Below are 14,799 nucleotides of genomic sequence, written 5' to 3' on the forward strand. Positions count from 1 at the left end.
CTTCGGTGGTTGTGTAGCACTGGCTCTTCCCAGCGGTCCAGCAGCTCATAGACAGAGTAGGTGTTGGGGCCGAACAATGTAACGGAAGTTTTGGTTTCTTTGTAAACTCAGTTATGTTATGTAAATATGTTTTTGTTTTAATCCCAAGTGTGGGGTTTTAGTTTGGGCTTTAGTTTGTCCACAGCTGACAACTGTCTCGTGGGGAGTGTGGTCATTGGCAGCTGGTAAGGGCCTGCCTCGTGTAGCACGGGGAGGGGCGTGGTCTAGGGCTCTGAGGATATAAATATAAGAGTCCAGAAAGAGAAAATGTAGTGTGTGGTGATGGCAAGCAGCAGACGGAGATCAGTAGCCCCCATCAACCCTGAACAGCTGGGAGACATAAAGGGGTCTGTGCCCCTCTCCACACTAACCTCTCTCCTACCCAAGGTTGGGGGACTGGAAGGGAAAGGCTTTAAGGAACCCCACATAAAGTAGAATTTTAAAAAGGAGCACTACAGACCAACTCTAAGCGCTGGATCTGGGCTTGATGGATAGCCAAGCCCTACCCCACGCCCACACAGCCTGCTCTTCCAGGCACAGCCAGGCTAAAAAGTCTTACTGTGTAAACAGTTCTATACCATAACTTTAAAGGGCTACATAGAATTTCACTGAATTAACATATTACAAGTTACCCAACCATTTAAAATCAAATATTAGGTTATGTCCATTTTTCTTACTACTGTTTGTAACAGAATAATTCAACATTTTCACTTTAGGACGTGTAGATCACGCTGGCCTTCACTCACATATCTGCCTGCCTCTGCCTCCCAAGTGCTGGGATTAAAGATGCACCTGGCCTGTTTGTTTGGAAAAATTGTTTTGAGATGGGGCCTCAGACAGTAGCCGGATTGTTCGGAAACTCACTAAGCAGCTGGGATAACCTTGATTCCTCAATCCCCTCCCAAGTGCTGGGATTCTAGGCAAAAGGCATCGAGCCTGGTTCACACAGTGCCGGGGATGCGCTCTCAGCTTCGCTCCAGCCCTGACGGCCAGGGGCTCCCCCCGCCACTGTAGGTCTCAATATGGTGTTTAAGTTGCCATGGTCACGGTGTCTCATCACAGTGAGGGATGGTAACATGGTGGCACTGGTGCCCGGTGCTCACGCAGAGGCCGGACCCAGTTCATTCCTCCCACGTGAGTCCCTGGAAGTGACTCAAGGTGTCAGGCTTGGCAGCAGCCACCTTTACCCACTGAGGTAAAACTGACGTTCATGTCACTTGATCATTTTCCCCATCAACTTCTGGTTTTATTTTCTCTTAATTTCTCTTCATATGCCAGTTGCAAACTGCCAAAAGGTATGCTATTTTCCCTCGCTGTCTGCGCATCGTTGTTTCTATAGTGCACATCTACCCAGCTGACACGCAAAGCCAGCTACACACCACACAGTGACGGCTCTCGGAAGTACACTGGTCTACATCTGAACCTGCCCTGCTATTCCAATAGTCCGCCCACACGCACCTGCCCCACACAGACTGCTCTCGTTAGGGGCCACTACTCTGTACCCAATATCCAGCGCTTCTCACACTTCTCTCCATTTTCTAAGCCATTCTTTTGTGAGTGATCTGATAACCCAGCTCTATGTAACAAGAGGGCAGGAAGGTAGAATTTCAGTCTTACAGTTCACACCATGCACCTCGACGGATCATTCTCTTCCATGTAAACAGCTCTTTGATGCTTCAGAACGGCTGGGACAGCACTAGCCATGAAGCCTGCTGTCGGCATCAGGTAGCTCCCCACCTCCTCCAGAAGCTGCCTCTGTCCCGTGGACTGTGTGAGGGCTCTCGTGGTTCCACCTCTGTTCCCCAGCACACCCTGCCATGCTCAGGTCACAGCGTGTCCAGCACAGCCGCTGAACTCAAGCCCACTCCTGCTGCAGTATAAATCATACCAACAGAGAGGCAGGCTGCAGCACCAGCCATGCACCTCAAGCAAAGAGAACAGATCTGGACAGAGATAAGAGAGGCCCTCAGCCCTCGTCCAGGTGACACGGGGAAGTACTAAGCTAAAAGCATCCAAACTGGTCGTGAGAACCTGATACAAAATTGCAGTAAGACATTAGGCCATTTACACAGCTCAGACTTTCAAGCCCAATATGCTGTCCTACTTACAATGACACCACACAGGGACTTTACCAGTTGGTTTTTGTGTTTGACAGCAATAAGAAAAATGGATCTGTGGGGATAACTCAGGGGCCAAGCACTTCTCTGGTATGTGTGAGGCCCTAGTCCAATCCTACTTCAATCCCTAGAATCACCCAGAAAAAAGAAGTACTACGATATTACAAAAACAATTTAAACAAACACAACACTAAGAACTCGGGAAGATACGGCAGCTCAGCTCGCTGCTGGGCACAGCTCCCTCAGGTCTCCACGCCTGTGAACTGATATCTGTCTCCTGCATGCTGGGGGAGAGCTGTGCACCAACTGCCAGGCCCAGTTCGGGCTGTTACTTTTGAGGCCACAGTACCAACTTACCTCCTTTGGGTTCTGAAATGAAACAATTTCATGTGACATTTATATTTATCATACTATTTTAATATTCCCTAACTCTACTCAAATCAAGATTGCCACATCTTATTGAAATTCTGACACTACCATATAAAACAGACATATTACAATGTTTTTAAAAAGCGTCCTTATATTAAATGAAACATGGCTCTTCACTGTCTTGGAAAATACATAACCAATTATATTAAGATAAAATACTTTCTCAGCGACAGGACAGGCAAAGCGAGTGTTTTCATTTGGTTCTCTATCTCCAAAAGTATGTTTACATGTGAGGTGAAAGTGCGAGAGCAAAGCCTCCAAAGCCAGGCATTCTCCCCGCTGACACTCAAGGGAGGCTTGAAGCAGCTGCGTCACTAAGAACCACAGAGCAGGATCACAGCATCAGGCACGAACACGGCGCCATCCAACAGTCCCTGCGTTAGAAACCTGGCCAGACCCTGCTGTCGGAGGAGATTCCCCGCACTCCAGTCAAGACTCCTCCCAAGAGGAACCCAGAACCAACTAACAGAACGTGATGGGTTCAACAGCGCAGGCTTCACTCTCATCTCTAATAAGGAAATCACTTCCGAAGTTAAGTCCCTAGACAAAGCTGACTTTGGATTCTCTGCCAAAAGCAAGGAAGTGGAGTATCGTTTTCCAGCACCAACGTCTGAGGGTAACAGGGTGATGCCACTATGCCCCGAAAGCCCATACTTGTTTTTTTGTTTTGTTTGGGGTGGCTAATTTCTCCGAAGATCACATCAAAGGCACCGTTAGACTGGCTTCCTGCTAGATGACATCCACTCTAAGTGCTACCTGTGTTTTCTGTGATCAGAAACATAGCACATGTGCACAGAAAGGCGTGTCACCCCTTGAGGGTCCAGCCAGAGAGGCTCTACTGGGCAGTGTGGCCAAGGTCCCTCCAGCTAAGCACTAAGAATAGGTCTGGGGTTCTAAACCTGAAAAGCAGGGTTGGAGAGACGGCTCACAAAGACGAGCACTGCTGCTCCTGCAGGGGCCCAGACTGAATTCCCAGCACCCACGTCAATCCACAATGGTCCGGAACTCTAGTTCCAGGCGGTCCAACACCCTTTTCTGGCCTCCATGGACACTAGGCACACACAGGATGCACAGACATACATGCAGGCAAAACACACACACACACACACATAAAATGAACTCTGAAAGCATGAGCACTTACAATCATGCCTGAAACATTAAGCACAAGGCTTAGAGCTGACGGGGCCTGACATGCCACAGGTGCTGTAAGCCTGTGCCGAGTGAGAACTGTTTCTAGCTACGCTCGGCAGCATTAGCCCCCCAGCCTTTCTGTGTAGCCACACTGCAGTCTCAGCTGCAGGTGAAGGAAGCAGCCTTTCTGCTCTTGCTGGTTTGCATTTGGCATGCGGTACAGCTCTTCCCGTGACTAGAGACACAGAGAAGTTCCCCTATCCTCCCGTTGCCGCTGCTGCTGCTGCTGTAACCTCCCAAATGCTGAGGTTACAGGTGAGAGCCAGGCTATTCAGCTGCAACATTGTATCTTTCTTTGCCATTGAACACAGAAATCCAGGTTGAAACTCAGTTGCCAACATATGTAGATAAGCCAAAAACTGAGCATCAGATGGCAATAAATATAATTTAAACTTTACATACGCCTACACAAACAGGTTACTGATCTGGTCAGCTCCTGGTTATAGAATTCTTCTCTTGCTTTGAGGAATGCCAGCATTCTGCAGGACATTCTCTAATGTGCTGAGAGCTTTCCCAGCTACACAGCGGACTATTCCCGAAATACTGAAAACAGCAGTGTTTGTCTAGACTCTATGCTTACTTGTCTTTTTGTGTTCCCCTATGACAATGTTGCAACATTCATTTTCTCATACTTTGGGAGACCTTTTTAATGTTAGGGAGGTGCTTTTTCCCCCCTTCAGTTTTTTGAGATGGGGTTTCTCATGTAGCCTTGGTTGATGAGTCCAGAGTTCTGCCTGCCTCTGCCTCCCCAAGTGCTGGGATTATAGGTGTGCACACATCTTAGGGAGGTGCTTTAAAAAATTATTATTATTTATTTTATGTGCATGAATGCTTCGTCACATTTGTGAGTGTGTGTACCATTGGAGGCCAGATGAGGACACTGGAGTTACAGATGGTTGTGAGCTGCCATATGGGTGCTGAGAATTGAATTGGGTCCTCTGAAAGAACAAGTACTCTTAACCACTGAGCCATCTCTCCAGCCCTTCAGAGATTTTAAAAATATATTTTTTATTTGCATTTTGTGTTACATGTTACACATACCTGTGTGTTGCCTGTGGAGGCCAGAGAATGGGGTTAGATCCTCGGGAGCTGCAGCTATAGGCTGCTGTGAGCCACTGAGTTCTGACATCCGAACTAGGCCCTCTGCAAGAGCAGCAAGCACTCTTAGCCACTGAGCCACACGGATTATTTTTGTGAATCACCTTTTCTTTCCCACTTATCTCTCCTCACGGGCCTGTTTCTTACTAGTTCCCTCCCTCTCACAAAGTCCCAGAGAGATAATACCAGCCTGACCATCAGTCCTTATCACTCACTGCCTTGCATTTCCAAACACCCAATTCACAGACCAGGCTTTCTAATAGCTGGGGAATTCAGAGAGAGTGTTTCATTTCGGCTGGGCCTAGAGATCACAAACGGGTGTCTGCCGGAGAAAGCCAAATTGTGCATCCCCCAAGGCTCACACAGCCCTTTTCATATGAAGTCATTTTAAACACAGGCTGTAGAGAATCACCTTCTGGGTTCCTTAAATTAGTCCTTTTCCTTAACAACCATGTCAAGAAAGAAAGAAAACCCAGGGGAGAAAAGAAAACCTCTAGGAGGCTGGAAGCAAGGATACAAATGCCCAAACCCGCCTGCACTCTGCTGAACCTGAGCGCGCCTCTCAGGGGACAGTGGCCCCTCCTCACCAGGGCTGACTGCTGGCAACAAACAGAACTCTGGGTCTGCTCGGTGCCTCCAACATCACCGCTCCTGTTCACCCTCAGCTGCACGTTTTTAGCTGGGAGTGGGGGAGCGTGCTGCACCCTAGCATCTGGGAAGCTCACACGTCTAAGGGCAGCCTGAGCCACAGTCCCCGCACAAAACAAGCAATCCCACTGTGCTTCCGGGGAGACAGCAGCTACAGCATGCACTGGAGCGGGCTCCTAGAACAGAGCAGACTACCACGCGCTCAACTCGCAGAACACCTGACAACACTCCAGGTCTGGCTCCGGCAGCCTTCCCTCACCTTGTCTTCAGCCCCGGAAAGTGCCTGCGCCCTTAAGTTCCAGCTAGACAGAACCTGCCATCTGGTGCCATTTTCCTAACCAACCCTGGCCTCTGTGCCATGCCTACACTACCCGACCCCTCAGCACACAGCAATGTGGAGGGAAACACTGCCACAGTGTCTGTCTGCAGCGCTGCCCCAGCCTCCCACTCCGGCCTCCCTGTGAACCTGCCTCCCATGACGTCCACTCCCAGAAAGGACTGGCCAGCTCTGTGTCCTTTTCACTTAAACTCCGTTTCTGAGAAGATAGTTTTCTAGATAAGGTCATGGTAAGTGTAGCTAGTAAAAGGAGACAAAAATCTAGGGAAAGCAAAATAACATTGCAGCTGAGTTTCCACAGGATGCGCCACATGGTGGGCAGCGAACGGCACCAGAAGGTCTGCTCTGGTTGGCTCCTCTGCCCACCAGCTCTCCACCAAGCACAGCTCTGTTCCTTTTCCCTCGACAGCAGAACCTTCTGTGCCAGAAGACATCACACTGAGGAGCTCTCTAACAGCAAGTTCCACAGCGAGATCTGCTCAGGGTCCATCTGCCGTAGGACTACTCAGCAGCAACACAAGCACAGGAGGACACGCCTCCTCCTGCCTGACCTAACTCCCACCTTCTTTTACTTCCTTATCCACAATGCCATGTGCTTATCTGGCTCCTTCTCCAAAACTGAAATTCCTTGAGGGCAGAAATGTCTCATTTGCTACTATTTGGTCAGAAAACTTGAGTATCTACAGCTGACACTCAGGAGGCACCAGATCCACTGCCGAGTGAGTGAATAAACACAACCTCCTGGCTCAAGGGAAAGCAGCACATCAAACAGGAGGGCGCTCAGGACACACAGCCCACACTGCCCAGGGCACACAGCTCACATTGCCCGGGACACACAGCCCACACTGCCCAGGGCACACAGCCCACACTGCCCGGGACACACAGCCCACACTGCCCAGGACACACAGCCCACACTGCCCGGGACACACAGCTCACACTGCCCAGGGCACACAGTCCACACTGCTCGGGACACACAGCCCACACTGCCCAGGGCACACAGCCCACACTGCCCAGGGCACACAGCTCACACTGCCCAGGGCACACAGCTCACAGTTCACACTGCCCAGGGCACACAGCTCACACTACAGGCAGAAAAACTTTGCAGCCTCCTCACCTGATCGGTACCGCTCATCTCTGGCCCCTCCGGATCGCGCTCGGTGATACTTGGAAGGAGCAGAAGTCTGAGCGGCAGTGGGAGTTTGGTTTCTGTCTTTCTGTCCTGTTGAGTCGGTTTCTAAAAAAGGAAGTTCGGAAGCTGGTTAGGTTATCAGTGGCAACAATGGGCAGGGGGTATATTCTGCACTCTGCACATTCTCGAAACAGCTGGAATTAGTTCTCACCCCCATCTGTGGCAAAGGTTAGAGGCTGACGTAGGCACATAGATTGGATGTAAAGGCCAAAGGCCAGAAAAATCTCCCTACAGCAGTAACTATCAATGGTCTGATAGGAAAGAAACAGTGAGACAATAATTGTTGTGTAAAAAATCGCCCTTAAAGCTGGCCCACAAAACCGTTCATAAGACTTCGGACAAGGCTGTGGCTTTTGCTGTTTGGTTTGTTGTGGTGCTAAGGGTCCCACTCAGGCCTCACACGAGCTACGCCCACATCTAGGCTATTCTTTAGTATCTAACTGAACAAGAAAGGCTAGGCTTTAGGACACATCTAGAAATGTTCTTTAATGGTTCCTGTTGCTGAAATTTCCACTGAGAGGCCATTAACTGAGCAGAGTGTGATACAGATGTGGACTTTAAGCCTGTGTCTAAGACACTGTGTCACACAGCAGCGCTGAGGAAGCTATAACAAGATAACTGTCACTGAGTTCAGGCGAGCTGCAGCCCAGCCCAGGCTCACTCTGGCCCTGGCTGTCCCTGTCTGCACAGAAACTCCCATTTAACATCGCCAGCAGACTCAGGCCTTTAAGTCAACCTAATTCTCAATAATCCACTTAGAACTCTCACCTTCCCCCCAAAACAAGGTTTCTCTATGCAGTCCTGGCTGTCCTGGAGCTCACTTTGTAGACCAGGTTAGCCTTGAACTCAGAGATCTGCCTGCCTCTGCCTACCGAGGGCTGGAATCACAGGCGTGCGCCACCAACGCCTGGCTATCTAGAATTCTTAATATACTCTCTATCTCCTTATCTTTTTCGCTGTTCCTTTCATTAGTCTTGGACAGGGTCAACAGACTGTAGTTCCTAGCCCCACTATGCCCATCACCTGGGTCTCTGGTCTGTTTTGAGACAGAGCCTGTGTAGCCCAGACTCTCTAGAGCCTGGGATTCTCTTGTCCCAGCCTCTTCAGTGCTGAGCGCAGAAGTGTGTACCAGCAAACCAAGCTACACTGGTTTTTCTTTTCTTTTGCTTTTTTGAGACAGGGTGTCATATTATCCAGACCAACTGTGAACCTGCAATGCAGGTGAAGCTGGCCTTGAACTCCTGATCCTTCTAAGTGCTAGGATTACAAGTGTGTTCCACCATGCTGGGCTCAGTCTGTTTTCACAAACGAATTACTGGAACAACGCCAGGAGCAGTGGTCACTTACAGTGTCAACGGCCGCTTCCATGCTGTCCAGGCAGAACTGAGCAGCTCTGACAGAGACGACAGGTTACTGAAGCCGAAAAGACCATCTGGCTCTTCACAGAAAACCTTTACCAGCCCCTGACTACAATAGTAAAATGTTTGGTTTTGCCTGGAAGTACACACAAATTTCATTGTATTTCTCATTCTGCATATTAACCTGCAAGGCTGGTCCTACTGCTGCCCCTTTAACAGAAGGGGACATGGCCAGCTGGCTGGAAGCGGCGGAGCCCGGAGCAGACCCTGGCCAGCCTGCCTGCCTCTGCTGGTTGCAAACAAAAGGCTATAAAAGGACAACAGGAAATCCCCCAAGACCTTTAAAAAGGAAAGTGATGGAGGTTGGAGACCTGGGTTAGGAACATGGATCCCTTTGGGATCCAGGGTCGGCAGCGAGGTGAAGAGGGAACCATGCAAACAAGTCCACAAGCCCCACAACCACTGCCCGTCACGGAAAAGCCTCGGCAGAGAGCCACTTGCTGGAGAAAGTACTTGAAATACAGTCCAACCAACTTTCAATAGGGAACAAAAAATAGAAAGCAGCTATTTTTATTTCTACGGTCAGCTGATAGGTACAGGAAGGAAATCGCATTAGCACGCATGGGCGGCTTTGGAAATCTGCAGTGGCTGGAGGCAGCACGCCGACCCTGAAAACCTGCTCCAGAGGCTTGGAGGAGACTGTTTAGGGTTTTTTTTTTGAGGGCCACATAAAACTACAACTGCATTACCAGCACTGGTCATTTCACTAGCCCAACAATGAACTCGACATGCACGCCGTTTCCAAACTGTGCAGTCAACGATTCAAATCTGAGAAAGAACGAACTGAAGTTCTGACTTAAAAGGGAGACAGAGATCTAAACATTTTTTTCTACCTTTCTCAGACACGTTTCTGCTTTATGTTTTTCAGTGTAACTAAGTAAAATAGAGAAAACGGCCACGAGGAAATGACAGGCGTAAATCTGTCAACCACCTGGCCAGAGCACACATCTCCGCTCGGGACTAGCTACAGGTTTGCCACAGGTCGGGAACTAGAACACAGAGAAGGCCTTCTGATGAAAATGGGTCAGCCACACAGCCAGGGGCACAACTGAAGGGGCACAGAAAACAAAGGCCACTCAGCTCTCTACCAAGTAAGCAAGTAATGGGCATTTGTGTCTGTCCCTTCAGGAAGCCACGTTTCTAAGCCAATCATTTTCTCCAGGGTCTGAAACCATGACAATCATTTTGTTGTGATTTGTCAGAAATAATCCCCAAAGCTCCACTTACAGCTCCAGTCAGTTCGTCCGGCACGTAACGCCACAGGAAGGTGGGTTCGCCGCAGGACACACGGCTCACCTTATCACATCTGCTCCAAGCTGACAAGATGCGACCTTAAAGCACCGTACAAGCAGCCATGCAGGCCGGCCCCATCACTGCGGCGTTCAGCAGGCTGAGGCAGGAGGATTGCTGTGAGTCTGAGAGCATCCTGGGCTACACAGTGAGACCCTGTCTCAAAGACAACAAAGGCAGCAAGATGGCTCGGTGGCCAAAGGTGCTTGGCACCAAGCTTCAGAATCGGGGTTCAACTCCAAGACCCACATGGCAGACAGACGGAACGGACTCCTTCGAGTTGTCCTCTGAGTCCACGTGCACCATGGCACAGTGCTCAGGGGCATGTGCCTGCACACGCTCAATCACATGCACGAACGTGCAATAAACAAGCACCTACGTGCAGCTCAAGTGCGCCTGCTGAACAAAAAAACAGGTGTTCATTAGCGAACACTGAGGGAGTCTCTGAGGGTAAGGAAGAAAATGAAAGTGACGCCTGCCTCAAGCTCGAAGCTGTGGCCGTGACCTACAGACTACACTAGTGCTCAGGTAAACGCCTGCAGGTACAAGGTGACGGGGCAGAGCCCTCCAGCACTGTAAGCCGGGGACGTCTCTCTTCCCTGGAGAACCGAGACTAACATGCACTCAGGTTTGACTTGGGAAGAAGAGTGTCCGTCACAGATTACAAGAACGCTGGACCTCCGACGCCCTGCTTTCCCGCACACCAGTTTACGGACGGCCCTGGAAACAACACCCCCGGCTCATGGAGAGGACAGAGGTCTGAGGGCACGGGGCTTATCTAACGGGCTGCAGGTGGAACACTGTCACCCAGCCACATCTCAGGAATTGCTTGGGGAGCTTCAACACACGGTCCCGAGTTGGGGATAAAGTGTGAAATCTTACTGCCATGGCAAGGAAAAGCAAACGCAAAGGTGGACTTCATTATATGTAGCACACAATCATCAGCATTAAAATGAAAACTCAGACTCTTGGTCTGAACAAAATCATTCTATACAGAATGAGGCCTACAGGGGACGTTCAAGTCCGCTGCGCACTGGAGGAAGCAGCGGAGAGCTACCCAGCTGTTTGCCCTGCACTGCTTAGCTCAGAGACAAAGTACCTGGAAAGGCACTAGTCTACACCAATGCCAGCCTGCAGCCTCACACACAGCTCCGCAGCCCCAGCGGGAGTTGACAGCGAACTCTACCACAACACTTCAGCTCTGAGTCAGCTGCACGGAGCGGCCGCCAGGGGTCAGCAGTGTGGAGCGGCCGCCAGGGGTCAGCAGCGCGTTTAAATGGAGATGGTGGTTCTATGACTGGGTTTCCTTGGCTTTTCAAGCCAGGCTTTAAATCCTTCAAAGCGTTCCTTTTCATCCACCAACAGGCATGTAATTCATTACTCTTTCTAAAGGGGGGTGTCTTTATGTGTCTGCTATGGGAACACAGTGACGAGGATAGCCCAGAAAAGAACAGATATTTACGAGTACAACAGGACACCTTTCCCGGGCCGGAAAACAGGAGAAAGCCAGTTCAGTTCTTACCCTCTGGCTCTGCCTATGGCCTCAGAGACACTCACACATGTAGGAGTACGAGAGTGAAGCAAGAGAGCTCTGAGAGGAAGCGGGGGACGGAGCACTGCAGCCGAGAGGTGATGAGAGCAGCTGCGTCCTCCAGCTTGTGCTGTGGTGTCTGAACCAAGAGCGTCATCTCAAGGTCCCCGATGCTTCATGTCCTTTACCTTGCACGCTTTCATTGATGTCATACATGTGCACAGTGCATTCTGGTCACTGTTTCTTAACCTCACTTACCCCCATCCTACCCCAAATTTCCACAGTGTAGCATGCGCCGGGACCCACACTGGGCCCACGTAGTGGGAAATTAACTTGTGTGAGTTTTGGAAAGGCACATGACAGGAGCACACTGGTGTAGGACCCAGGTGTCGCTGAGAGGAGGCCACCTTCCCCGAAGGCTGGTGTTTCTAGCAGCCCAGGGAGGGACAGAACCCCGGCGAGGACCAGGACAGCTGGTGGTGTGAGCGCGGCAAGGCAGTGCACAGAGGACGCTGGGAAAGGGAAGCAGGCTCGGGCCAGCTGTGGAGTCCAATGGGCAGCCCGCAAACTGCTTACACAGGAAATGACAGGGCGACACCGCCAATAACACTGCAGCTCCCTCAAATCTCTTCTCCTTCCCTTTCCCTCTGTAATGAGACAAGATCAAGGCCATGCAGAACGGGCTAGCTTTGATCACTATGTAGCCTTCAAACTCAGGATCCCCCTGCCTCAGCCTTCCAAGTGCAGGCATGCCTGCTTCCTAAGACACCTCCTTTCACCATTATAGTAAGACCGGGACATACTGTTAACAAAGCAGGAGAGCCATCGCCGATCTGCCTCCAGGAGAGTGTGCAACTGTCACCGGAGGCCTTCCGAGGATCGCTGCTCTCTTTCTCACCCTGTTCAAGGATGGATGTAGGTGCCGAGTCCTCCTGGACCTCTGCTGAGGAGCCAAGGGGGCAGGCCCTGCTGACAATCTCATGTCTTGGAAAAGAGGCCTGTGAGTGGCAGTTCCCAGCCTGGGAAGTGGGTGGATTCTGGGAAGGAAGGGTCAGCAACCCTGTTCTACCCAGAGTCAAGTGTCTGACCTCAGGGACACCAGGAGACTAACAGGAACCTCGCCCTGGAAGCCCAAGAGGAGTGTCTGTGAGTTGAGAAGAATGGGATCCACTTGCAGGACGCCTCAGAGGGGAGAAGAGGCCAAGCAGCAGTCAGCATTCTGGGCCACACAGTGAGACAGGCTCCCAGAAGCACCCACGGCGCTTCACTTCTGGGTGTGACACTGGAACACTTCTCCTGATTCCTAAGTCCCTGTGGGCTCCTGGACAATTCAGGGGAAAAAGAAGCCCGAGAGGAAGGACTGGACTTCCTTCTGATAAGATACATGGGCAGATACAATGACGTGTGCCAGTCACGGCAACTCCCATCCGACCCCCGCCCACATGGAGCACATGATGGGGGGACCTGCTGTTTGGCCATTACAGAGGGAGCCTCACCTGCAAGAGAGCTTCTAAAGCAAAATGAGACCAGCAGAATGACTGCACAGCAGGCAGCTCCCACCTCGGAGGCACACACAGGCCTACTTAATGCACTCCAGAACATCGGTCCTGATGTCAGTGACTGGAGCTGGCCAGCCCCGCTGAGTTTCTCCAGCACTCCGTCTGGAACTCTAGATGGCGCGACTTTGGCACTGGGTCTTTTTAACAGCCTTCCTGTGCTTTTCCGGTGCAGAGCCTGAGGTCAGAGTTGCTCTTGCTCCTCCTGACTGGCTTTGGTCTTTTACAGCAAGGCTCCTGACAATTTGCTTAGAGTAAGTAACTGAGATGTCACTGGTCTCCTCACACCGACCACTGATGGTGGGTGGCTGGGAGAAAATGAAGATCGATTTAAAGCAGCAAATCCTGCCTGCCACTACACAGACATGTGTCCAATTCACCGACGGTGACTCCCCTCCGCACCGCCACAGGCAGCTGTTAGGGAAAAAGTACTCCAGGCTCTTTTGATGGTCTGGACAGAGGAGCTAAAGCACCAAGCTTTTCCTTTGTTTCTACTGACACCATCATAATCGCACAGCCGAGGCAGAGCCAGGCAGAGCCCAACAGAGGAAGCCTGCGCTGAAGGCACTGGAGTGGCTGCCTGCGCACAGAGCGCCAGGAGAAATCACCCCAGCAGAACAACGGGCATCCACCCTCGTCTGACAAGAAGCCTTTGCCCACTCCAACTTCTGACTGAAGTATTCTAGAAGGCCACCACAGAACCACGTCCACAAACAGGTATGTCCTATCCTGAAAAGGCAGGGGCTGGGCGCACTGTGACCCTCTACAGGCTGAGGGGTGTGTGTGAGGTGAGCTCGGACTGGTCCACACGGTGGCTCCAGGCCAGCTGGCACTATCTAGCAAGAAAGGAAAGGAAGGAAGGTGAGCTCCCATCCTGACCCGGCACAGACACAATGGAATGGATACACAACAGTCTGAAACAGCACCAACACAGTAAGACAGACAGAGCCTCTTCACCAACACCACCAGAGGCGGCTGTGCGACACATCAAAGCCAGGTCTGGGGCCAGCGGGAGCCGCAGCATACCAGAGCATTTCCAGTGGCCAACCTCGCATCGCCAAGAACTGATCCTCCGCCTCACACAGACGAAGCACTCAACCCTTAGCTACACCCAAGCCCCCGCTTATTTCGAAGCACGGCTGCCTTAGTTGCCCACGCTGGCCCTGAACTTGCTCCATATCTGGAGGCTGGAGAGGTGGCTCAGTGGTTAAGAACACACTGGCTGCACACTTGACCTCTGAGCCACGTTCTGTTCCCAACACCCATGTCCAGTCATTTCATTACTGCCTATGACTCCAGTTCTACAGGGTGTGACACAGACACTCTCTTCTCTCCTTTCTAGACAACACATACACACACACACACACACACACACACACACACACGTGCGAGCACGGCCATCCAGGCACTAGTCCCATACATACAGGAGAACACATAAATGATAAAAAAAGAAAATGTTGGGATGTAGAGCTCAGACTCAACATGGCAGAATGAATGCCCTCGTTTACGCCCACTCCTTTCCGAAATGCCTTTTACCAGACAAGGGAACAATTTAGCTTAGGGGATAGAAAGGATGCAGAAGGAGAGCAGACAAGAGCTGACTCTATAAAAATACAGACAGAACTGATGCATTAACCTCTACAAAAGCAAAATGTTGACTAAGAAAGGGCAAGCGGTCACGGTAAGCCACGCAGCTTAGCTGTGCTGCTACACAGCCATAAACAACGCATGCGCACGTGCGCACACACAGCCCTTCCAAGCACTGAGCAGAGCATACGGTAAGTGTTGGAAGACATGAACTGTGATGGAAAGGGGAAAAAGGGAAAAGGGGGAAAAGGGGAAAGGAAATGGGCGTGGTGTCCATGGTCAGGAGGAGGAAAGGTGACAGGCAATGACCTCTGTCCCTGCACACATCAAGGCTTTGCTCTATCACTGAGCTGTATCTCTAGCTCACTT

At 50.9% G+C, this 14,799-nt stretch overlaps 1 protein-coding gene across 6 annotated transcripts in view; it reads right to left on the minus strand.

Annotated features, from left to right (window-relative positions):
- The window catches only part of Dip2b (disco interacting protein 2 homolog B), a 160,455-nt gene that overhangs the window by 74,107 nt on the left and 71,549 nt on the right, over positions 1-14,799 (minus strand). For all 6 annotated transcript variants that reach the window (XM_060388622.1, XM_060388621.1, XM_060388623.1 and 3 more), the window contains exon 3: positions 6,974-7,093. In XM_060388622.1, coding sequence (XP_060244605.1) covers positions 6,974-7,093 — 120 coding nt within the window. The remainder of the gene's footprint in view (positions 1-6,973; positions 7,094-14,799) is intronic.

This window comes from Meriones unguiculatus, chromosome 8, assembly GCF_030254825.1.
Source record: "Meriones unguiculatus strain TT.TT164.6M chromosome 8, Bangor_MerUng_6.1, whole genome shotgun sequence".
NCBI classification, from domain to species: Eukaryota; Metazoa; Chordata; class Mammalia; order Rodentia; family Muridae; genus Meriones; species Meriones unguiculatus.